At 37.2% G+C, this 27,125-nt stretch overlaps 1 protein-coding gene across 4 annotated transcripts in view; it reads right to left on the reverse strand.

Annotated features, from left to right (window-relative positions):
- Positions 1 to 48: 48 nt before the first annotated feature.
- The window catches only part of LOC139982355 (uncharacterized), a 46,275-nt gene continuing 19,198 nt past the window's right edge, over positions 49 to 27,125 (reverse strand). For 2 of the 4 annotated variants that reach the window (XM_071995095.1, XM_071995098.1), the window contains exons 2-19: positions 19,184 to 19,498; positions 18,144 to 18,455; positions 17,269 to 17,604; positions 16,179 to 16,295; positions 16,015 to 16,039; positions 15,527 to 15,594; positions 14,572 to 14,587; positions 14,092 to 14,180; positions 13,217 to 13,247; positions 12,999 to 13,069; positions 11,294 to 11,461; positions 10,861 to 10,971; positions 9,693 to 9,865; positions 8,614 to 8,733; positions 7,306 to 7,417; positions 6,113 to 6,209; positions 5,815 to 5,896; positions 49 to 4,526 (exon numbers count right to left, since the gene is read on the reverse strand). In XM_071995095.1, the coding sequence (XP_071851196.1) occupies positions 4,407 to 4,526; positions 5,815 to 5,896; positions 6,113 to 6,209; positions 7,306 to 7,417; positions 8,614 to 8,733; positions 9,693 to 9,865; positions 10,861 to 10,971; positions 11,294 to 11,461; positions 12,999 to 13,069; positions 13,217 to 13,247; positions 14,092 to 14,180; positions 14,572 to 14,587; positions 15,527 to 15,594; positions 16,015 to 16,039; positions 16,179 to 16,295; positions 17,269 to 17,604; positions 18,144 to 18,455; positions 19,184 to 19,498 (2,363 nt within the window). In that variant the 3' untranslated portion in view covers positions 49 to 4,406. Of the gene's footprint in view, positions 4,527 to 5,814; positions 5,897 to 6,112; positions 6,210 to 7,305; positions 7,418 to 8,613; positions 8,734 to 9,692; positions 9,866 to 10,860; positions 10,972 to 11,293; positions 11,462 to 12,998; positions 13,070 to 13,216; positions 13,248 to 14,091; positions 14,181 to 14,571; positions 14,588 to 15,526; positions 15,595 to 16,014; positions 16,040 to 16,178; positions 16,296 to 17,268; positions 17,605 to 18,143; positions 18,456 to 19,183; positions 19,499 to 20,980; positions 22,485 to 24,160; positions 24,487 to 27,125 lie in introns of those variants that run through there. The other 2 variants (XM_071995099.1, XM_071995097.1) reach the window with 2 other exon arrangements.

Consider the following 27,125-nt stretch of genomic DNA (forward strand, 5'->3'; position numbering starts at 1 on the left):
GCGGTTTATTACTTCACGTATAAACATAACAGATTCAACATAACATAAATTGTAATTACAGAAATGATATATATACATGAGGTGAAAGGAAGTGCACAGAATCCCAACAGGGTTTGCTTGAAGATGTGCACTCCCGTATACAATACACAAAAACATCGAAACAATTAACAACTACGGAGACTAGCAGAAAAGAGACAGCCAGGTTTAAACCAAAAAAGTAGTTGTAATTGTCGCGACTACACATCAACGTTATAAACATTGGTAATTGTAGTTTACTACAATCAAGGGCCGCGGAACCGGGGGGCACAGGGGGCACGTGCCCCCCCCTCCACTTTTCCTCAGGTTAAAAATGTGCCCTTTTTCTACATAAAAATTGAGGTGTCTCAAGTTAGTAAGAGGCCAGGGAACCAAAATGAACACTCGGGAAGGGCCGTTTCCGGCCATCTGAGGGGTTTGTAAAACCAAACATTTTCTTGTACGCTCCGCGCCAACTGATGGTGGCGCTCCGCTCGGATAGTCGTGCACACAACTTTGCAAATCCTGCCTACGCCCATGACTTTTAATGAATGTCTGTGGGTCAAACTCAAGCTATTTCGAATAGAAAAAATTTGTTAAGACATTAACAAGAAATAAACTCTAATTCGGAGGATTCCTACATTAGCAACTAGCATGATTTCACCTCATTTTGTCTCAAAAGAAAACTTGTTCCTTGTTTCCCAATTTGCACATTGGATATTGCAGTGCTGGTATGCATATTTTCGTTGAGGGGGGTGGGGGGGGGCGTTGATGGAGTGATATGTATACGCAAATAAGATAATACAATAAGAGTTATAAAGGGTACTAAATATAAGGCTACATCGGTCCAATCGAATTTCTGCAAAGTGCCCTTTGATGTCGGTGCCCCCCCCCCCAGATTAAAAGTGCTTCCGCCGCCCTTGACTACAATCTCGAATAACATGTTTAGAAGTGTTCCCTAAACTGTTTTCCCTGCTGTTCTGCTACTTTAGACTATTCCCAGAGAATCAATTAAGAGTCATGAAGATTCAGATAAGACACACGATGCTCATGGCCCGTACAGTAACTACTGTAATTCATGTACTGCAACACATGTTACGAACACAAATTTCTAATTAACGATGCACGGTTGTGGGCCATGCACAGTAGTTGCTGTCCCATGCATTGAGTGCGAGTTCTTTAATACGCGATTCTAAAATGAAGTCTAATGCAGTCGTTTTATGCCTATGGATATACCCGAACATGGCCTTTCTTCGTTTTCGGCATAAACAATTGGGCGGCAGGCGTAATGTAAACAAAGGTGTGAACTGGAATGAAGCGGTAACGTACCTGCTTTACTTCACCTGTAACGCATGTTACTACTGTTCATGTCTCCACAGACGGGCATCAGTAGTTACTACTTTGTGTTCGCAACACGGTAACATGTGGTACAGGTGAGGGAAAAACAAGTTTTAGATTTAATACACTCCGTCCTATATAACGCCAACCTTATGTTGAATACACACTTGTACAATTTAGATAAACAATATCCCTTCCATTTGAGGCCAGCGGTATAACTAGGCCGGTGCGGTCGCCCTGGACTCGGGGCCCGATCTCCATAAGCCGACGACAAGTACGGAGAAGAAAAATAACTACCCAGCAGAAAAACGAGAGCGACAGTGTGATAGCCAATTGGCTAAGGCGTCGGACTTGTGATCCAAGGATTGCTGGTTCGATTCTTGCCTAGTTCATTGCGCTGTGTCCTTGGGCAAGATGCTTTATCGCAATTGCCTCTCTCCACCCAGGGGTTAAATATGTACCTGTGAGGTAACTTGTTATTGGGCGCAGTATATAACTGCATTCGCATGGAGGGATTTTCTCTAGGACAGGTTATCTTTGACCAGGGGTAATATAACGTATGTAAAGCACTTTGAAAATAACTATCCTGGTATAAACGCTATATAAATTGAACATTATTACTAAAAACCAGAGGCTGGCAAAGCCACTAGTATGGATGTTAAACGTACAGTCATTAAACCAAGCCGCATTATTTACTCGTTAAGGCCCATCGCTTACACATCTAGATATATTGATGCGCCCTCGGGCCGTCGGGCCTATTAAAAACGGTTTTACGGCAGATCCAGTAACGTTCGTTAAATTACTTCATGCCTGTACTGTTTAATGCCCTTGGAATTATCAATTAACAATTCATGTGGAAGTCTGACCCACTAAAAACCGACATTTCCGATTGATAGAAATTATCTAGCTGGTGACATATCTAAATGGTACGCATTACATATAAATAATAAGTTGCTAGCTATTACCTTACCCCCTTTCCCTAATCCTTTCTTTGTCGTTCCACTGTTTATCTCCTACCTCTCCTCTTCCCCTGTTGGTTTCTTTCTTTCTTCTCTCCATCCCTTGTCTACTAATCCCCTTACATCTATCTCTTTGTGTTCACTATGCTCATTAACCTGTCTGTATTCTGTGCGCGTTTTTGTCCCTTCTGTTACTGTTACTTGTCAATCAGCTTTTGAAGAAGATCCTGCTAGGATCGAAACCTCTGGCCAACTTACTTTTACACAAGTTACTAGCTAGTGTAAGACCTCTAATGTTACGGGGAAAAGGGAAATATTTCGTTTCACTTACATTCTAAAGTATGTAGCTGGAGTTCTAACAATCTAACAAAACTGTAATCTGCTAAAAAATAAATAAAAAATACTAATTTCAAAATAACTATTGTTGCCTAAAAATCCTGTAAATAAAACGAAAGTGAGGCAAACAAACTAAGAAACATTATAGTCTTACCCATGCAGTACTGCTGTTGTTTCGGTGACTGAAGGTAAACACTCAAAAATAACTCCTTTAGTGTGATATATTATTCAATAAAGTTCGATCAGGTCTCTCCTGATCCACATCAAAATTGGGACTTCAACACAAACCTGCTCTAAAATGGAGAAAGTATAAAGCTGTCTCAATTATGCGGGCGTCTTCAAATGCCAAATATAAGAACGAAGGTCTCCTTCCCGGATCCATTTCTGTTGCTGCACCGGGGCCATGTTGCTCCATGCAACGTCACTGATTGACTCATAATAGGAACAGTGTTATAGTTAGGACGGTGGGCTTAAAGCTAAATAAGTCAGCAAGATAAAGATATCCATGAAATAAATTCTATGATGCATAAATTACAATAATCATTTATATAGAAGTGAAGTATAGGCTGCAAACATTAATTTCGCAATCAGTAAAGTGTACATAAAACACTAAACAACTTGTATGCTTTTGAATTCAATAACATATACATTGTTGAATATTTACTATGTAACACAATGATCTGTTAAGATATTTGAAAGGACTTGTCTTTTGTAAAATATACTAATATCATAATTTACAAAGTTTACTGTAACACTTCAACAACAACAACAAATCTTTATTTATTTTTTTCTTTTAATCTACTTTACACTTGGAAAGTTAGATAGGGCCTTTCTACCAGACTGAACCCTCTTCCGCTGCTGCCTTTGCAGTGTTGTATTTGTTAATTTGTAACCGCCTGTGCTGCAGGCGAATAACTTGGAGAGAGGACTTCACCAGCACTGCCGAGGGCGTCGAAGAAAATTTACTACACGAGTAACCAATTGACAGAGTGTATACTATGAATAGTATTGATGATAACCTCGGCTGGCAGCTTGTTCTCAAAGATAACCTGATCATCAATCGCCACTTTCAGCAGTCTTCTTGATAGATGATAATTCCGTCATGGGTATGTATTGATCACGAATCGCCACTTCCAGCAGTCTTCTTGATAGAAGATGCTTCCGTCATGGGTATGTATAGATCATCAATCGCCACTTTCAGCAGTCTTCTTGATAGATGATGATTCCGTCATGGGTATGTATAGATCATCAATCGACACTTTCAGCAGTCTTCTTGATAGATGATGGTTCCGTCATGTGTATGTATAGATCATCAATCGCCACTTTCAGCAGTTTTCTTGATAGAATATGATTCTGTCATGGGTATGTATAGATCATCAATCGCCACTTTCAGCAGTCTTCTTGATAGATGATGATTCCGTCATGGGTATGTATAGATCATCAATCGCCACTTTCAGCAGTTTTCTTGATAGAATATGATTCTGTCATGGTATGTATAGATCATCAATCGCCACTTTCAGCAGTCTTCTTGATAGATGATGATTCTGTCATAGGTATGTATTGATCATCAATCGCCACTTTCAGTAGTCTTCTTGATAGATGATGATTCTATCATGGGTATGTATAGATCATCAATCGCCACTTTCAGCAGTCTTCTTGATAGATGATGATTCTGTCATGTGTATGTATAGATCATCAATCGCCACTTTCAGCAGTCTTCTTGATAGATGATGATACCGTCATGGTTTGTATAGATCATCAATCGCCACTTTCAGCAGTTTTCTTGGTAGAAGATGCTTCCTTCATGGGTATGTATAGATCGGTTAGTGTACATGTAGATACGCGGGATGATATCGGTGAACGGAGAATATCCGCGGTCTGAAAAAGCAACATAAACTGTGAAAGTATTTAATATGAACAAAAACATTTAAGAAAATCAGAAACATAAAATTATATTTGATCGTTGATTATTTGTATTGTTAATGAAAACACAATACTTGACTTTTTAGCAAGGTGTATAGAGTTGATTAGATATTCAACTAAAAAACTTAAACAAATTTCTTTTTAAGTGGACCGTCTTCATAAGTGTTATAAATGATGCCATTATTGTCACTTCAATTTATTTTCTCTTCACAATCAAGAAATTTCCTGTCCGTCAAAGTAATCAGAAAAAGGTAGGAACTCTTTACATACGTAATGACGATGACGACGACGATGAAGATAACGATGACGAATAAAGAGGATAACGATGATTGAGATGACGACGATGACCATGACGACAATGACGATGACGAATAAAGAGGAGAACGATGATTGAGATGACGACGATGACGATGACGAATAAAGAGGATGACCAATAAAGATGATGATAATGATGAACATGGCGATGACGTTGACGATGACGAATAAAAAAGAGGATGACGAATTAAGAGGATGACGACGATAATGATGACGATGACGATGACGACGATGAAGATGACGAATACAGAGGAAGACGAATAAAGATGATGATAATGATGAACATGGCGATGATGTTGACGATGACGAATAAAGAGGATGACGATGATTGAGATGACGATGACGACGATGACCATGACGACGATGACGATGACGAATAAAGAGAATGACCAATAAAGATGATGATAATGATGAACATGGCGATGACGTTGACGATGACGAATAAAAAAGATGACGAATAAAGAGGATGACGACGATAATGATGACGATGACGACGATGACGATGACGAATAAAGAGGAGGACGAATAAAGATGATGATAATGATGAACATGGCGATGACGTTGACGATGACGAAAAAAGAGGATGACGATGATTGAGATGACGATGACGACGATGACCATGACGACGATGACGATGACGAATAAAGAGAATGACCAATAAAGAGGATGACGATGATGACCATGGCAATAACAATGACGATGACGATAATGACCGATGTAAATGAAGACATGATGGATGGCAATGACGATGACTATGGAAACCATGGCGAAACAATGACGATGATGACGAAAGGAAGTGGCGATAGCAATGGCAATGATGACTTTGGAAGGGAAATTAAAGGCGATGACGGCATGTTTATACCCAGCCGGATGTTCTAAATATTTTGGCAATCTATAAATACCACTTGTATATTTACACTGACTTTACCTCGATAAATGAACGTCTCAGTTGATTTATTGTGGGCCGAGCTGAAGCTTCTAAAGCCCAGCATTCCCGTAAACTGTCATTCCTACAAAAAAAATATGAAAAGATAGATAATGAGATACATATGAGCAATAATGAATACACTTGAAAACGCATTGAATTTCGTAAGTTGTATCAATATCTCAGTACTTGAACCTAATATTATTAAGTCGTATCTAATTTGGACATGAGCCATATAACCCATGGTCGCTCGTTTGAATAATAGAAATTTCAAATATGATGACAGAAGAGAAAATGTTACTTCAGATCTTGATACATCTCGGGCCACGTCTTAGGCAGATCCAAAACCGGCTGCTCTCCTTTACTGATGGTGTTATCATCAGAAAATGGCGGAACTCCTGTTAAAATATAAATGATGGCTTAAGATGTGGCTTCAAGTTGATCTCAACGTTTTAGCAGAGATTTAAACACAGATTGCTGCTTTGTCTTTTCATATTTTTAACTTGTTAATTAGTTTTCTATTTTCCATGTTTTATTGGCGTGATCCCTTCGTATTGATGGGTTTCGGGAAAATGGAGATATGACTGTATTCTTTAATTGAACTTCATTTCCTGTAGAATCAATTTACTTTTTGTTGAAAGTTTATATTGAAAGTATATGTTAAGCACGCCAAATTAAAATTGTTTCTATTCTAAAACGTTTACTACCAAGCTAATCAAATGCCTTCTATTTTAAAGACCGGGGTTTTTTGGTACACTAATCTATCGTTGGGAGTAGATTCTCATCTCCTTCGATGTCATCTTCTGTTTCATGGCACGAGGAAGTAATAAAACACTTAAACATCTGGGAATAACCTAAACGTTGTTAGTTGGCTAGCCATCCGACATTAAGTGTAAGGTAATTAATGGGACAATTGGCCTCTATAACAAGCAATTGTGTCTGCCTAGCGTCGTAAATAGGCTTGACGTTAAGACCCATAAAATAAACACTATATGAAGCACTTTAATACTTTAGCACTTTTTTTCTACATACCGTCTTTCTCGACGTTAAAACAGAACGTCCTAGTTGTTTCATTGCATCAACGTTACATATCTACGATACGTGTATCTTAATTGTGGCTTGGACATTTCAAACGTCTCTTCTCATAATGACATGTTCAAAGAAAATAAGTTTCCATCTCAAGAATAATTTGTTTCCGCTTCTAGCAAAATCGCACAAGGTTACCGATGTGGCGTACATTTAAAAGGATTGAAACAAAGCAAGGACCGTAACATTTTTAACTTTCTTGGACAAGAAGCTTTCTGCATCTGTTTTAAGTTATAAGTATAAGTAATATACAAATGTGGAACACTCAGAGATTATAATTCTTTTAACATAATTTTAACATAACATACATGAAGGGATGTATATACAATCCTAATGAGAGAGTCATTCCATGCTCAACGCAGACTACAACAACTGCAAATTTGATAAAGTTTGTATGATTGCCATTACCATGTGACAGAATTTCCCAAATAACGACAGCTGAGGCCCATATGTCACTCTCCACGCTGTATTCGTTCCTCATCCAGGTCTCGGGGGCGAAATGATTCAATGTATTCGTAGTCTTTATAAGAAAACAGTTTATGTTCAACTTACATTGGCAATTCAACTATATATGTTCCATAATATTTCATAAAGTCTGAACATTTATTTCATATCAAGAAACGGTTAACTAGGTAGTTTAATTATTGCCATAACATAACTGTATAATTGCAGTTCTACAATAATTTATACATGTCCGGGTCATCGAATTGCAAACAAAACTTCCAAACCTATCGTAACGTTTATTCCTCTTGACTTTACCCAACTGTATTTCGAGACGACCATGAAGGGGGTACCTTTTCTGATAGTGTTTATTCATTGCAGATTGCGGCAATATATAGTGCTATTTACTGATGCAATCAGTTTTAGGAAAGTCGACAGCGTTAAAAACGTTGCACTTGTTGGTTGGACGTATGAAATAGCTCATCTGGCAAATGATTGCCTTGTTTGGAGATCACTGAACGACACAATGTTAAAAGCATTACTTTTCTTAACACTTTGATGCCTCTTTCAATATGAAGATTGTAAAATCTTTCACATTAATTAACGTTCATTTTAGGGCACAAACATTAATGTCCGTTTTTAATGTCACACTTTTGCTTCCCTTAAAAATCGCACTTTAGACCGATCCTTGTTGTTTGTGATCTGCACGGTCACTCTCGGTTCTACAGGTTGGTAGTCGTCAATATCATTATCATAAAATGAGTTGATTAAATTACAACCAACTCAGGCGCGTAGCCAGGAATTTGCCAAGGAAGGGGCGAAACTGTAGATTCGGCATTGCAAACTATCTAAGCGTAGCGCCACCATGAGTTGGCGCGAAGCGTACAAGAACATTTTGGCTGAAAATGCCTCCCAGATCGCTGGAAATTGCACTTCCCAGGCCTTGTAAGTTGCATCTTAGCATTTTCTCTTTTGAAAATACTAGCGATATCATAAAAACATTAAAAAAATAAATTAAAAAATATGCTCAAGGGGGGGGGCGGCTGCCCCCTTCGCCCCCCAATCCCTGGCTACGGGCCTGCCAACTCATATCTTTGTTTACTTAAACAAAATCTCATCGATTTTCTGTTTTAGTTTTAATTAAACGAGTACGTTTGTTGGCTAAATATTTGACCTTTAGTACCAATATCATCACTTTGAGTCTTTTATACTGTCTGCAGTACAAAGCAGACTTACGATTAACTGTGTTCGTTCTATTTAGGTCACTCCGCTTACCGTAATCTGTTTTGCTTCAATCGCCCGAGTTGTGTCTTCTACGAGACAGAAATCGTAAAGTTTACAAATTCCTTGTTTTGTTAGTAGAATTTTCTTGGTTGTAAGACCAGGATGAAGAAACTGAAAATTGGAAAAAAGGTACTATCAGAATCAATCTGTCAACAGTTAGCATTTGGCGCAACGGATGTTACAAAGTGCTAACAACGTTAAATTGCGTAGAAATATACGTCACTCGGACGATACGCACACACAGAGGCGTGCGCATGGTTGGTGCTGTCATTTTATATTAACAACCAACTGATTTTCGATAGCGACACTACCCTTTTATGGAGGAGCTTATAAAGGATTGGTGCTGTACTTGCGGTCCTTGAAACCAACTGCCCATGCATGGGCGTCTAGGGATTCTCTCCCCCCCCCCCCAATAAAAAGGGGGAGAATTCAAAAGGTGGAACGTGAGGCTAAATTAGACTGTAAAATAAGACTAGAAGCACTAAACCCAAGGTTATACTAATCAGTACTTTGTGTAAAGTTGAAAAATGTGTGGGGACACCCGTAACAGTGAGTCATATCCTCCCCGTCTGAAAATAAGAGGGAAAAAACCGACAGAGCCATCCCTTTTGCATCTTGTGCGCGCACCTGTGTGTACAATTTATATCTTACATATTAATTTCAACGAAAATTTTTTTTTAAAAAGAGGTGATCTTTGAATGACACGCCACTAGATTCGATTTTACATATTAATTTTAACAAACAGTTTTGTAATAAAAACAAATCAATCTTTGATTGAAAGTTACTGTAACGACTTATTAGGGAGAAAATATTCCAAGCCGCGCATGCGTTAAAGTTTACTGTGCATTTCCGTTAAATTGCTTCAAAATACGACATTCATATTTCATAGTTTTCCTGTTGGATGTCTAGCCGATTCTCTACGGCTGTGTTCACTATAATACGTTCGAAGAAGAAGATCGAATTTGATATTCAAACAAGTTGAAACACATAGTTATCGATGACTGAGAGGTACATGGTAATTTTACGCAGTATTTAAGGTTACGTATTTTACTCTATAATCAACCTCTTACCCCATAAGAATGGATGACTTTAACTCCTTCCAATATTCCAAGGATATATCTGATGACATCCATAGCTGATATTTGTGGCGGTTGTGCAGATGAACCGGCAGATTGGCCCTTAGTGTTAACCCGAGAATCAAGAGTACTGCATATAAGGTGCTCATGTAGCAAATATAGATGAACTGAGGTATCCAAATGGGAGAAAACAACGCATATAACAATTTAAAGTCAGCTAGGATGAAAATACAGATGTCCTTTGGCTTTGCGCATGTCTTTTACGTAATATCTCGAAGTGCAGCACACTGCCGAAGTAAATTGTGTCCGCTTATCAGTATGTCCATAACATTTCTCAATATCATAAGGTGAGTGCTGTGATTAACATTTTCTGCAATTTATTTTTTATATTTTTTTTATATATATTTTTTATATATGTTTATTTATTTTAAGACAGTGGATTCGAAGAAAACTTTTGACGATATTCCATTGTCGTCCAAGTTATCGTCAATAATTATAAATTAAGGTTTTGACAAATTTGTTTGTGGGTAAAAACTTGAAAGACAGCTTCTGGCAAATTTATCGAAATTCTGTTACCCAAAAGCTCAAGAATAACATAATAATCATATTTTAATCGACACTTTGTAACCTCGCTATACAAATTGCTACGTTATTAGATAGTAAGGTACCTTTAACATAATAGCATACGCCAAACCTCATCTTAACAAGATGGATCATCTTTTCATATTAATTATTACCGATATTCATAAACAAAAATCAAACTGCGTAGAATTGCAATTAAGTTTTTAAGATATTGGAGTGTATAGCAATCTTTGGTGAGAATTTTTCTAAAGTTATTTAAGCCCTTTCATGCTTAGATTTGCAGGGCTAATGATACAGAGTACGCTTACTACAACACCATATTCCTGTTCAAAGAATTCACCTTACCTTAACCCAATGATAATCATATTTGTAGGGCTAATTGTACAGAGCACGGATATAACAACATCATATCCCTGTTCAACGAATTCACTATACCTTTCTCAAACTCTCGACGGAATATTTAATGCTTGGAATAATGTACACACTTTTAATGTACACTCGAAACAGAACAACCGACTTACATGGGATTCTTAAGTAAAAAGCACACCTAATTTGTGTTTGTAATGCCATTGAACCATACCTGAATCAATACAAATTCCTTCCACTTTTGTCAAATTTTCCGCAGCAGGTAAATCAAGAGCCCGCTTTACAAAAACTTCCCAATGAATTTCTTTCTTCTTCAAAACTGAATCTGAAATGTCAAAGCTTTATCAGTTCATCAAACCTTTCGAAACCCAAATATCAGTATATTCACCTATATTATACGGGTATTAATCAAAGTTAACAATCTACTAACTGATAGCGTCGAAGGTATTATTATTATTATTATCAATTAACTGAAATGAATGGAAGATCTCAACTTAAGAAATATTATCATTGTAAATGTCGTTGTGTTATTATTTTCAAGTTTCAAGTAAAATAATTTTAAGACGAATACAAAAGTACTGTTTATCCCTATTTCCAAGCTTTTTGGAATAGAGATAACTGATATAACAAAAAACACAATTTCTCACCAGACACTGTTGAAATAACCACGCATTTGTTGCCATTATTTGATAACGTAATTGTACCCATCCACCTGTTGTACAATCTTCCCATCTTCATGTTATAGATCATACACATGTCATCCTCGTAAAACAGCCTCTCTACGGTGGCTCTCTCCTTCACGGTGGAATAGTAAACTAAAAGATTACAAAAATGAAGTATTGGAATCTCATATCTCACCTGCAATGTAGGAAACATATTTAGTAGCAAGAAATCTATGGGGCAATTTTATCATGCAGCAAATGTTAATGAATACTCTGCATTAGTTTATATAATCCAAACGTCATCTTGTCCTTACGAGAGGGGGTCGGGATTTGGGAGAGCTACCCCCCCCCCCCTGTGTTCAAGGGCAGGAATGGGCACCTATGGACTTCAGGGGATATGAAGGAGAGCAGGGGAAATGTCCTCTTGAAATCTATAGACTAGTGTGCTTTAACAGTGTAAGTTTATTACAATATGAGTCAACGAGGAGTGCAAAAATGAAGCCAGGTTACATAATTATCCCAAAGCCCGACCTGGTACTAAAAAGCTTTGTCTGCCAGGTAACCGTGCCAAGAATCTTATCTTTTGGTGAATTTAATAAGATATAATTAACGATAAACTGTCATACACTATACTTGCAGTGTTCCCATATACAGTCATATGGTATAGTGTAGGAAAAGGCCGGTTAAGGCGGTAAAGGGACTGTATTTAACATTATAGATTGGTTTGTACAACATCTATATAACTTTCAGGGTAAGACGTCAGTCAAGATAAAAGTCATGAATTCAATTTGATAATACATTAAAGATTTGTTTTTTTTTTCTCTAAATTCCTACCCTCAATTGTGTGCTTCCGCACTAGCAGCCTACATGAAGATATGATGCCTGATTCTGTGTTGTCAGTCAATTCATGCATTGCCAAATACAAGTCAATTCAACTAAATGCTTCTAAAATCAAGTGAAGTCACAAATAAAAAAAAAGTATGACTTGATCTGGAAGCCTTGATTTTTGCGAAACTCGGATTGAATGTATTATGCGTCCACACTCTCTGTAATGTTTGTATTTGTGTGTACACACGAAGTACAAAGCGTAGATCTTCGCTTGATAACGACGATCATTCAATGGACTTTATAGGAAATGGTAAGTCACGATGTTCTCCCATGTTTAACCACAATAAATTTAAGAGCCACTTCTTGCTATCATGTTACCCACAATAAATTCAAGACCCACTTTTTTCTCTTATGTTAAGCACAATCAATTTAAGAGCCACTTTTTTTGCTCCCATTTTAACCACAATCAATTTAAGGTCCACTTTTTTCTCCCAAGTTAACCACAATCAATTTAAGAACCACTTTCTTCTCTTATGTTAACCACAATAAATTTAAGAGCCACTTGTTTCTCTTATGTTAACCACAATAAATTTAAGAGCCACTTTTTTTCTCCCATGTTAACCACAATAAATTTAAGAGCCACTTCTAATTCTCCCATGTTAACCACAATAATTTAAGAGCCACTTTTGTTCTCTCATGTTAACCACAATCAATTTAAGAGCCACTTCCTATTCTCCCATGTTAACCACAATCAATTTAAGAGCCACTTTTTTCTCTCCCATGATAACCACAATCAATTTAAGAACCACTCCTTGCTATCATGTTAACCACAATAAAATTAAGAATGAGGGAATGACATTACCATTCTCGTTCTCCGGCACCTTGTGATATTCAGAAGAATTCGCATCGCTTGGTACTTTTGGCAGTTCCAACCTGCAACACTCAAAAAAGACTTACAATGAATGCTAAATTAAAAAAAAAAAAAAAAAATCAGTTAGTCAAAACAAGTGAATGGTTCAATGTTACTTCTAATATGTATAACGTGATAATTAGTTATTTGTTTTAAATCAAGTAACTTACTGAGGTGGATGTAGCCTTTCAGCGGACACGTCTGATAGAAGGAGAGAAACCGAAGAATTAGTTTACACTGACGTTTCAAAACGCTCTCATGCACTCACAGCAAAACTATACTGGATTGTGTTAACAATGTTAAATACAAACAACACACTTTCGAACGTTGTAATAGACAATTCTGAAATATTATACTTAAACATCACCATAAAAGAGTTGCTCATTTAGTTTCTTCGCCGAAGTTGGAACTTATACATTGTTTTTTTTTTACATTACACCTTCTTACTCACGTTTTAGGCGACTACGTAGCGCAAAATATTTATATACCATTTCGCCTAGATAAGGTACTTACATAGGCGTAAGAGCCCAATTTGATTGGGGTTAGGCTGTAACGACTCGCCCGTTATAACCAAAAATTTCGCGTTCAACATATTTATGTACATATCATATAGGCTTTTACATTTGTAATGGCGAATTAGTCGTGCAAGCTTAGAACTTTATTTTAATTACCAAGGAATTTTTTTTTAAACTATTCATTTCCTTAGCTATATCATTACAATTTATTTTCTTTCAGTAGGTGCCCGAAAAATTCTCAGCATATGCCCCCCCCCTCACACCAGCCCCCGCCACCTACGCCTATGGGTATTTAGGTGCATTAAATAACCCACTCTGCACTCACCCCTTGAAACAAAGGTATTGGCAATCACCTTTAAAGTACAGCTAATCAGTTCTCCGTTTCACGATACTTTAACGTGCACATCCAGATCACCTTTTATGGCGTCTTTGGAATACGGCAAGTTTATTATTCAAACTACGAATCAGTTTTACTCACAAATTAGCATGACGTCACTGATATGATCACGAGACGAAAACTTGTTACTCACGTGACTCAATGATGGCCTCGAATTTTACCGTTCCTTCCTTAGCTTCGGAAATTCGGTTTCCTTTATCCGGTTTCTGTGACGTACCAGAACTAGACATATAAAATGAACATTCATTCTTAGACGTCTTAATAAATATATTAATAATAAAATAATACTTAATTTTAAATGGCTTTAGTAGTTCTTGCTCAAGTTGATTTAAAATGCCAGATTTGTGTCCTTTTCTTTATTTTCCTTTTTGCACTTTCGATATTTAATTGACAAATGAAAGTCATACATGGCGTTTTAATGGCCAGACTTATGCCCCAACGGGCAATGGTAGAGTCCGTTGGTCTTGTGGCGTATGTTGTTGCTTTGTTTAGCATCATACCACCTTTAGTTGCCGGAAAGGTGATATATCGTTCGTCATGATATGCTCTTAGTAACATTATAATTATACAAGGATTGCATTGCATCGGTAAGCGCAATTCGGGAACCACTTACCCTGAAGCATTCGAGTCTGTAAGGTAAACAAACCAGAAAACAAATAAATCATATAACCATTAGTTAGATTTATTCATTTAGTGTCAGTGACGAGCTTGTTATTACGACGGACGTTACACGGGGTTTGCCAAGTTTACCCAGGGGCTTCGGGAGCCAGGTCTTTCTGCATGGCTGATATATCACATAATTTCTAGGCTCACTCTCTATATATGTTATCTCCAAACTGAAATGTACCCCCCCTCCCCTCCCTCTCCCGTGTCCTGTACGGCCTGGGTATATTATTAATGGAGCAGCATCATACAGGGAATGTCAAAGTTTTGCTCATATTCCCGCATCAATCGCTAAAGTAGGTAAAATTATTACAGAATCAAAAGCTTAACTATTCGAGTTCAGGAGAAATAAATTCCCCTTACCCACCCCCACCCCTCTCTCTCCCTGTTCTGTCTTCACGTCTCTCCTTTTCTTTATATATATCTCTTCCACTTCCAACTTATCCGTGAATTTAGAGGCTTGTCCAATAGACGACCCTTACCAGCAGAGTAAGGTCTTATAGCTGTGCCAACACTACAATGTCCCTTACCAAGGGCGTAGGAACCGGGGGGCTGGGGGGCGCCAGCCCCCCCCAGTGAAAAATGTGGTGGGGCGGAAGTATCATTCCGCCCCCCGCTTCGCAAGTCAGAAACCCCTTTTTCATTTCAAAATGAGAAAAAAATCTCATGTGGAGCACCAAATTGCATCTAAGGCCAGGTGAAAATGCAAAATTATTTACAAAATGGAGTGGGTGTTGAAGTGTGCTATATTGCACCAAATTGCATCTGAGGCCACCTGAAAATGCAAAAAATTTCAAAAGGGGAGGGGGACACCCCCTCCCCTTAGACCCCTCCCCCAGGCCGCCATCAGTCTTCCGCCCCCCCCCCCCCACTCAAAAGTACCTTCCTACGCCACTGTCCCTTACCAGTCCTTGAGGTCGTTGATAGCTTCCTGGAAAAGGTTGATGTCTGTTGTCGAGGTGCAATGTAGTCCCTAGAATGAATGAATTAAAACAAATTATCAAATTAAGCAAACAATGATCATGTTTCATAGTTGCTAAGAAGATCGTTGCCGACCAAAATGATAACCAATATTCTGTAAAAGCAATTATGCTAGATATATGGACAGGGTGGAGCTTGCTTGGATAGACATTTCACATCATTGACAGAAAGAAATGTTTGGTGGACATTAGTGCTTGAATGTTGTATTTCATACAACAAAGTGAAAGAGAACTCAGTTTCACCCGTATGGAGGAGTCTTTGATAACAAAAAAATGACTTTAAAGTGAAAGTTGATTATCCAAAGCAATCCAGTTTGGCACCGCCAAGATTATCAGCGTCTCTAATGAAAGGCTCTCTTAACATGGCAATAAAAAAAATAGTGGAAATTAAACGTAAGACAGCAGAAACTTACGAATAAATGTGTCCACTTCGAGATGCTGAAATGAAGATCAAATTGTTAATTCATTACAGTTTTTTACTGTATTCTAAAATAAGTTTGTGCTCACTGCCAACAGATTATACAATTCGTAGCTTTCAAAGTCTCTCACTAAACACGAAAGTTGTGGTTATCCTCACCTAACCTCATTTTGATACAATAAGCAGCAAACAAGAGCAGGATGATTACTATTGCAACTGACAGGTAGAGTGTAATGTTAGGACCTGCGCCAGTCCACCCATCAGGCACTTCCGCATCTGTACGCAAAACAATCAGAAAAACAAAGAATGAATATTGTCGGTAGTATTCAATGATACTATTCGTTAATGAGATCATATCATTTCATATATTAACCTACTTACAGAGGAACTTTTATATCAGTGAACTTGAAGTATAACATGAGAGGGTTTCTGAAGGAAAAAAATGTGATAAATCAGCTTATCTCTTTCCATTTCGTGAAGTTACATTTTTGTTTCAAATATGTAGTAAGAATGCTTTGAAAACACATATCAAAAGTGTCTAGAGTTATTAATAAATAATTTAATTGAGATATGACATGATTATGTTCATTTGTCTCTTAATTAATGTAAATTGTTCTCATTGATACTCACAGCTAGCAATCATTATATATTTTTCTTTAATTATCTCTCATAGTTTATAATGAGTTCTTTATGCATCTCTTTTCGTGGACTCTTCTATGAACAAATATAATGCTTCTAGCTTGTAACTATTAGAGATCAAATTTTTTAAAGAGGGTGATAAAAACAGAAGTAGAGAAAGTTCTCTATAGTTGATAGGCAGCAACGGTTATACAGTCGATCGACTATAGCGTTTGACGTCATAGCGCAACTAACGGGGAATCTCAAAATTATTTTATGTTTTGCTTTTAATGGTAAAACGAGTCACACTAGGTTGATGTACGGAAAAGGAGAGGGCACCTTTAATCAGTACTGAAAACATTATGCCACACAATCTGTATCCAAAGAAAATAATAAGTCCTGAAATAAATGCTTAAGAAAATAGGAAAGGAACTGCAGCGAATGTGGCTTTGTGATCTTAGTTTGAAATACCTTCATTGTCCTTGATCCTAACTATCAATACGGTATTTACTCTATAGGACATACCATGGGAGTTATATCAAGAAGTTATTCCTCAATACTATAAGTGTATGTCACACTAATTTATCAATTGTAATTCGGTATAATATTTTTAGATAACTTAAATATTTACCTTTGATTCTAAAGTACCCACTAACAGACTTCGATCCTGTTACTTCACTGATAATGATACACGTGACATTTCCTATTCTTCCTGTATAATTAAATAGTATCTGTCTTTTAACATCAAAAGTTCCATCGGGTTTAGGCTCCTTGGTTTCTACATCGTTCTCTTTGTTTCCACCCGTATCGACCGTTTCATTGTTGACCAACAGTAAGATTTCAACAAGAGGTCTGGCTCCGTATGCTGAACATGTAGTGTTTAGTGCACTGTTCTTAGAAACCACAATCTGTTCTTCTGTTTTCGACACGTCTACTCGATTCAAGGTGAGTTCAACAACCGGTTCCACTAAAAACGAACACAGAAAATTCCAAACAAATATATCAATCGGTCAATGAAAGTGTTGGACGTTAATTACTGCATATGTGTATCATTAAAACCTATATCTTGAGCTTTCAAAACCGGTTCTTATTTGCAACATTCAAACAAAGCAACGATGTTGTTAGGAACGACTGGGTAGTTTGGCCATCTGACAGTCTCCGAAGGTCGAGTGTAATATTCGACCCACCGGCCTTCAAAATCATCTAATCAAATCCGATGTTTGGCACCTTTCGTATAATTCTTGTTATAATAGTGTGCGCCTTTATCCTCGAATGTTGATTTATGAGAAGAATTTGTCAGATATCTTTACATTCTAACAGCTCACTGTCTTGAACTAAATGTTGCTTTGATGAGCTGTTGTCTATGGAACGCTAAAAGGGAATAATGATTTCGTTGTCTAAACTAAGTTTGTCGTTGTCTAAACAAATAAAAATGAGACGTATCTTACATCTTATAATATATATCCCACTCAACCTTAAGCTACTAATATCATGTTATGTTCTTACCATAGATCGAGTATACTACACGATACTCAGTGAGGATTCCAGTTCCGTTTAACGAGCTCCTGCAGGTAACATGGCCGTCGAATATCGTCGACGTGAAACGTAAACTAGACGACGCATTGTACGACATGTGACCTGAAGTGTACGAGGTTATTGCATCTGCTGTGTCAAACTCCCCGTTTATATGAAGAGTTTGGACGAACTTTGGGAATCCATCGACAGTATGGCACATCGCATCTACGTCATTGCCTTCCTTCACGTATGTGGTGTTCTCAGTTCTAATTCCAGCTATTGTCAAGAAAATAGCTGGTTTTTCTGACAAAGTATAGTCAATGAAGAAAAATAATAATAATAATAATAATGAATCAAGCGATTATTATCATAATTACATATATATATGTACACATGCCACTATATGTGGTATCATATATTACGGGCTTATGTCTTGAAGAAAAATATATGCATGACATATTGGGTGCATTTAGTTTGAGTTTATACAGTTATTGAGGAAAGATTATCTTAGGGAAATTAATGAATGTGCATAATTAACTTTTTGGCTATTTTCTTTGGCATTGTTATACTCTGATTTCGTTTCACAGATAGTCAGATTCTGATCAGAAATGCTTGAGCTGTGGTTTTAAAAAAGCATTTCATATAGACTTATCCAGAAAATAAGGAAAGCCAGTTAATAAAATGTCTCGTTTTTCGTAACGGGATCTTTATTAAAATTTAGTTCCACCTGCTAACACTTATTTAAAGAAGTAATTGATCCCGAAACACTCAGCGTACCAAGATGTGATCAATTTGCTCCCAAAACTTCTCGAAGAAATTCAAAGGAGAGCCTCTACTGCACGACGATTGTTAACTCCTCCGTCCACCCACATCCCCCCACCTCCCCGGCCCATTTGACAGGTTATCACTTTTCCAAAAAAGGGGTAGTCGACGGTGATTCTTCTTTCTTTTTAACCTATTTCTTGACATCAAGATTTTGTTCCCACGGGAGATGCTCCAACAAGTACCTTACCCAAAATCAGCCTTCTTACCGTAGCTTTGGTATGCCATGTTCACAATCTGCTCACCGCTAGATCCTTGTGCACTACTTGTGCAGGAAACTGTACCAAAGCCCCTCGATAGAGTCGTCGTTAAGATTGATGTAGTGTCAAATGTCAAAGCCATTTTCTCACTTTCATTCGTATAAGTTTTCGATCCAGATTCGGTATTTCCGTTAATTGTCCATGTTAAATCCACCTCTGGTTTAGCATGCTCGGCCTTACATATAGCGGTGAAGTTCTTCCCTGCTTCCACGATTGCCAAGCTGCCATTGTTACCATTTATCGTCATGGAAACGACGGGAGCAACTGCATAAAAACAAAGAGCGCGTTGAATAATCTCATTTTTTATATTTTGTTTTATGAATACAATCAGTTATTTTTATACTTTCCTTCTTTTCCTCTCTCTCATCCGAAACTTACCGACAAAAGACGACAAAAAGTATGTTAAATGACAATGTGTTGGTAACGTTTATTATGTCAATCCTATTTGGTGAGGTAAGTACATTATATACAAACCTCTGAGCAGAACGTATGGTACCAAGTCATAATGCAAATCTCATACTTCAGAAAACTTAACATACATCCCGACACAAAGAAACAAAACTACAAGTTGAGAAATCATACGTTCTTTTTTTTTTTATTAATTTCCAACGTTGAAATACATCGAACAAGTGCATACCTTCTCAACATTGATTACACTCACATGTATATATATATATATATATATATATATATATATATATATATATATTTGAAATCGTAATGAGTTGGAAAATCCAGAACAGTGAACAAATTTCCAGCCTCCACCGGGATTCGAACGCGGGCCTCTTTATATGCGGACACCCTAACCGCTATGCTATGGACGCTGATTGTATGTCCAGAAGTTCGAAACCGGTAAGGAAGGTCGTAATTCCACTGTAGGCGTTTGTCACCTGTATCGAACAATACTAGTTCTGTTCTGGTGACATATTTTGCCTTACTCTAGAGATCAAACATGATGCTTACTAACTCGAAATCATTTGTGATTCCTTAAGCCGGATCTCGATAAAGATACTTTGAGCAGACTATATGTTAATGAAATGGAGGTAAACGACAAAGCCAAATGAATTTATATATAATTGAAATCTTAATGCAGGACTATACAATAATGCAGCATACGATAACATTACGCTTTGATATACAACATATCACCACAGTATATCAACGTAATGAAGTGCCTTTATATGACACATTTTTATGTACTTGAATTTAAAAACTTATCTCATTTCATGCAATTAAATTGAAAACGTCAGCAATCACAATTTTGAAAATAAAATGATCATGCAACAATATTTTGTTATTTTTGTAGCTATTATTTCTTCTTAAAAAATTCATTGGTCATGTGATCAGTTCATCATGGTTATGTTAGCTCTTTAACGAACCTTACTATTGTTTAAAGTGAATATCCACCTTTCGCTAATTATGACTTTAAGATAAAATTTCATATTGACGAATACGTATTGATGTAGAGTACTTTTAAGTTTGAATAAATTATTACCTAAACCCTCTGAAAATTAGGATCACATTTATAGTTCCCTTCTTGTTAGCATTCCATTAAGTTAAATCATGTTCTGTTTTCGTACTATTCAATGTATAGTGATGAATATGCATATGATCGAAACCTATACAATTACTCTATCTAATGAGCTTAGATACCATCATGAATACAAAATCCAGAAACAAGGAAAAAACAGTTATGGAGAAACTCCGATACCTTAATCGTCTTTAAGTGTAAAATAGAAAACAAACCTTTAATTTCCAAGATATTTTCTGTCCAGTTATTTGAACCACAAAAGCATGCATATCTTCCTTCGTAAGTTAAGTTCACTGAGTTAAAATGCAGCGAAAAATTCGCAGATATGGTAAGTTCTTCACCGAATATGTTCCCTACAGGAACCCTGTTCACAAAGATGACATCTTCGTTGTACATCCATGTATGCTTATTAATTGTATTTCGACAAGAATAATCCAAATTGAAAGGATCCTTGATAACAATTTCGTGAAGAACAGTGACATTTTCTGCATCACCGATATTTAATATTGTAAAAAGTAAAATAGACAATTTGAAATAATCTGGCCAATCCATATCTTTGAATCTGACCTCGTTGATATACTATATATTGATATAAGATACACTGATAGTTTTAAAGTTGAAATCAAATCAAATTGATATAGAGTCGTGTGTCCATCCAAGAACAATTTACAACTGATCCTGGGTGCAAATCTCACTTCGGTGGTTTTCAGATTCGCTTTGTAAGCGATATCAAAATGGCGACCATAGAAATGAAATAAGCTTGTTCATAGAAACACTTAACGCATTGCCAAAGGTGATTATGAAGTCCTATTGTCTGCCGATTGATAGATACTGAAAGCAGAAATTTACACTATAGTAGAAAACAAGAACTTCAACTGAGAGAATTGTAAGTTGCCACAATTGAAATTAAACCACATTGTGTTATTAGTTATTGATATATTGAATGACTTGATTTCTCTGAGATTTATTTCATGATCACCTCGCAAACTGTCAAGCTACAGAGATGATTAACAGTTAAACAAATAATATTACACAACTCTGACGCAGTTAGCACAGGCAAGGGACAAAGAGATATCGAAAGTTTATGACAATCTGGGAGCCCACCGAGAAACCGTGAATATGCATTTTATTACGGACAACAATATCAAACTAACATTGGATAAGAAACAGGTTTTCTATTTTCAATGAACCAGTTATTTCGTATAGAGTCTTGACGTTACACTTTGAAATTAACGGTATTGGCAGAAAATCTAACCCAACCTTCTACGGTCATGAATAATGCGCCCCCCAAACTTTCTTCCAAAATAGCAAATGTGCCCTTCTGGCAAATAAAATGTGCCCTTTGATGAAGAACTGTCATTCGGATATCTTAAGCCTATTTTAATTTTAATATTTATGTTAATTATTTATTTTTAGTCTGTACATGCTATTTTTAAAATGGCATCCATATCTTTTTGTAGCACGGTAAACAATAAACAATCTCAATAAATAAAAAATCAATGTTGCAGCTCATTCTACTAGCAGATTATTCTATACTACACCTGGTCCGTCAGTTTAATCCTTAATAAGTTCTAAATTATGGATGGACAGAAGTACAGATGTAGGTTGTTAGAGTCACGTGCACCATAATAGTATTGATAGCATAGTAACACATCATATATATTTAAGTGATACGGCCGGTGTGTATCGGTTTAAAGCATAACGAGTGGTGGTTGTGGAATGAGAAATTGCCCCTCTGATGTTGTCCCCCCCCCCCCCCCACTTTTTGGAAGGTTCCTACCCCCTGGCTAGAATTATTGTAGTTAAGAGACTTATACACAAAAATCCTTTTAGCAAAGACTGACATTATGATAGTTACAGAAACCCCCAAAAAAACCCTGAAATATTTCGCATTCGTAACGTAGGAGGCAGTAATTACGTCCAACAGTTGACATAAGAAGAGGAAGTTTTATGTTTTAATCGAAATATTACATTTGTACACATGATTATCCGGTGTGATTTAGACACACTTTAGTTATGCATTAATTGATGCATGATACACAATAATAGCTATTATTCTAAACTTTCGTGTTTCTTAACATTTTTCCATTCTGGCTTGGGGGGGGAGGGCTATCGGAGTGTTTCGAACCGTTCTATTGATAAATATACAATATACCAGCTTACAACATATACAATACATGTTCAAGACAAACCCACTCTGCAATTAGCAATTTAACTTAACCATCTATTTTACATTTAACAATCTATTACAAAAGGTTGCTGCGAATTCAGTATACTTTCCTATTCATTTTACAACGCTGTTTACAATATCACTATATAGTATTTACGTAATGGGATGATTTAATATGGTGTCATAAAAATGAAAAAAGTTATTCAACATACAAACATAAATGAGAAAATGAACAATACAGCCAACTAAGCGGTTATTGTGTGTACTACGGATTGTTTTGCGTACTGTAATATCAAAAGTACAGTAACAGTTGTCAATTTAAAAGTCGTAAAAGTACAACAATTTATAGAAGTTCTGTTCAATGAACACATTTGTACTTGATCCTCTAATCATCCTTCAATGTTTGAACGTTAACGTCATTGATGCATGCATCTCATGTTTTAGAACATAACTTTTGACTTTTGACTTAAGTTAATGGAATTGTATAATGATGCTGTTATGATCATATAATAATAAAAATAATAATAAAATAGTACTTATATAGCGCGTTCATCCGCAACGCTGCTCGAAGCGCTTTACAGGAAATGAAACAATCGTACTTTCATACAATCCAGTTAATATCATCTTTGCGTTCAAAGTATACTGTACTAATATTTGCACCAGCTATATTACTATTCTCCAACTTCTTAGATCTGGTAGATCAAATAAGATCAAATTGATGGAAATAAGTTCGTAGAAGTGAAACATAAAATGTTAAACCTGAACTACTGTTCGCTGTCAACCACTTTTGAAGTGCTAAAAGCAAACAAAATAACAGAAAACTAGGAATATCAACAAATTTCAAGAAGGAAATGTCATTCATTACGATGACTTATGGTAAACCAGTGTTGTAAGGTTAAGGTAAAGCAAATTAGGTGCAAAACTTGCCCCAACATTATGGACTAGCACGTAGAGCATGCTGTAAATTCTCGTGACTTTGTCAGATGAGAATTAAAAAAAGGCCATAACCTGACTAGAGCATATGCAGTGAAGAGTCATGAGGCATATATGGCGATGTTGTAGACCTGTGTGGTTTGAAAAAAATGTATTGAGATCTTTTAAGATTGTTTCGTACGAAACAGATCCACGGGAAAGACTGCTTTACCAATTAGAAACTATCTGTTTTGACAAAAAGTTGAGGGGATTATGTTTTCAAAATCGATAAAATGAGAAATAAAAACCTTACCTTGTACAGTAAGAGAATGTCGAATCTTGACTGACGAATCTATTCCACATTCACATTCGAAAATTCCTTCGCATTGTAAAGTTATATTGGTGACAAGTAAGGACAAATTTTCATAAATAACATAGTATTCCCCACGTTCATTGTGAAGTGGCACTCTGTTTACAAATAATATGACTTTCTCGAATTTCCAAATATGTCTTACTCCAGTGTGAACTTCAGGGCAACAAGCTTCGAATAGAATAGAGTCCATTTCAAAAACTGTATGATACTTTACCGGCATGGTGTTGTCGTTGAGCAGATATGAGTTTGCAGGAATGACCAAATATCTGTAGATGAGCATAGTTATTATGTGTAGGGAATTCATGTTTCCTTGATCTCCAAACTCAGCTTAGCTTCCTAAAGTAACATAAACACAACGTTCACTGATACATCAAATACTAATCTACTGATAACAGCTAATTAACTTTAAAATAAATATTTCTTCCATCAGGGTTCTGGGCCAATTTTGTTTCATTTTCGGATTTAGCAATGTTTAACTTATAGGAACAATAGACACTCATAATAAATTGAATATTTAATATCCTTTCCGGGTTTGAACCGTGATCATATGGTTTCTTACTGAAGGCGTTTTAAAAGACAAGCATTTGTGTTTGTATATATATATATATATATATATCCCTGAAAAGTGTAGATTTTGTTTTATGTAATCAAAATCTTGTATTTAATAAGATGATGAAATACATTGTCGACTCTCTTTCTACATAAATTATGGGGTAAATATTGACCTCTTTAAATGTATGGCATTGTTGTAATTACCATTCATTGTAAAACCTTATCAATATATAACTGGACAATCGTACCTACGAGAAGTGTTTCTATTACTTACAGATGATTCAAGTACAAGTGGAGATCACATGTGCCAAATTCAACTCTTTCTATACTCTTTAGCAACTAATCGGTGAACTTCTACTTGCAAAGTTCAATCTATTAATGAAAGTTATTCAACCCATATTCTGTTGAATAAAACTGTCAGTATAATTCTTTGTTCATGCCTACCCTGGAAACCATAATATTTTTAATCAAAACAAGTAATTTATTCTTCAGATTGACCTATCTATTCGGTTTATTAAAAGTGTTAGAATATGTATATATATATATATATATATATATATATATATATATATATATATTAGGCATGAACACGTCATCCGTCATCGAATGGTTCAAGAACATACAAGACAAAGAGAAATACACCTTCATCAGCTTCGACATCGTTGAATTCTACCCCTCCATAAGAAGAAGCCTACTGGAAAAAGCCTTAACTATGGCTAAGGAACACACCCACATCTCCAACCAAGACGTACAGATCATAATGCACTCCAGGAAGTCACTCCTATTCGACAACGGCACACCTTGGATGAAGAAAGGACACAACGACCTCTTTGATGTCACCATGGGCAGCTACGATGGGGCCGAGGTATGCGAACTCGTAGGACTCTACATCCTAAACACACTAGCAAGAGAATATGGAAAGGAATACATCGGGCTATACAGGGACGACGGTCTAGCAGCCTTCAAAAACACCAACGGAAGTAAGCAGACCGGATAAGAAAACACCTGATCAGCTTATTCAAAGAACTGGGGCTCAACATCACCATCGACTGCAACCTGAAGATCACCAACTTCCTCGACGTAACCTTCAACCTCAACACCGGAAAACACTACCCTTACAGGAAGCCCAACGACCACCCAGTGTACATCCACAGGAAATCCAACCACCCACCCAACATCATCAGGTCCCTACCAGCCTCAATCAGCAGACGTATCTCCGCCATCTCCCACGACGAGGAGATCTTTAAGAAAGCCGCACCAGCCTACGAGGAAGCACTCAAGTCAAGTAATTACACCGAGGGTCTCTCATACATCGCCCACCAACCAACCAAGAACAACCGAAACAGAAGGCGCAACATCATCTGGTTCAACCCACCCTTTAGCAGCAACGTAGCCACGAACATAGGAGGCACATTCCTGAAGCTCATCAACAAACACTTCCCGAAGACATCGAAACTGCACAAGATATTCAACAGAAACACCATGAAAGTCAGTTACAGCTGCATGCCCAACATCGCCAGCATCATCAAAGGACACAACAAACGTATATCTACCACCCACACATCGAAAGAAAAGGAAGCTTGCAACTGCCGAAAAAAGGACACATGCCCGCTAAATAGAAACTGCCAGGCATCAAACATCATATACAAGGCTGAAGTGAGAACCACCGACGACTGCAAGACATACATAGGCCTAACGGAACCCCCTTTCAAGCTCAGATACGGTAACCACAAGATGTCGCTCAACCACGAAAAACACCAAAACGCAACGGAACTCTCGAAGCACATCTGGCAGCTGAAACAGAACAACCAGCCATTCACTATCAATTGGTCGATCGCCAGCAGAGCCAAAGCCTACAACAACGAGTCGAAGCGGTGCAACCTCTGTCTCACTGAAAAACTCATCATTATCAACGCAGACAAACGGACCCTCCTGAACAAACGCAGAGCTCATATCGAAGTGCCGCCACGAAGAAAAGGTCCAAATAAACAACTCCAGTCCAACCACCAAACACCGTCAAGGGAACCACACACAACTAAGGAGCGAGCACCGAAGGAAGGCAAAAAAAACCAACAACAGAACGGACGCAAAAGAGAATACACCAACAGCCGAACACCGAAGAAATTCTAACAAACCCACCAACAGAACGGACGCAAAACAGAATACACCGGCAGAACAATACACCAACAATTCTATAATCCCCGGCAAAACACGAGGAACCTATATATTCATGGAGCATAACGTGAAGCTACGAAGAGCGGTGAGGTGGCAGAACGGGAGAGTGCACGTCTGCAGTACCTGAGGTCCCTGGTTCAAACCTCGGTGTCGACACTGACACCAATTTTCACCCGCT

Source organism: Apostichopus japonicus, chromosome 16 (genome assembly GCF_037975245.1).
Source record: "Apostichopus japonicus isolate 1M-3 chromosome 16, ASM3797524v1, whole genome shotgun sequence".
Classification (NCBI taxonomy): Eukaryota; Metazoa; Echinodermata; class Holothuroidea; order Aspidochirotida; family Stichopodidae; genus Apostichopus; species Apostichopus japonicus.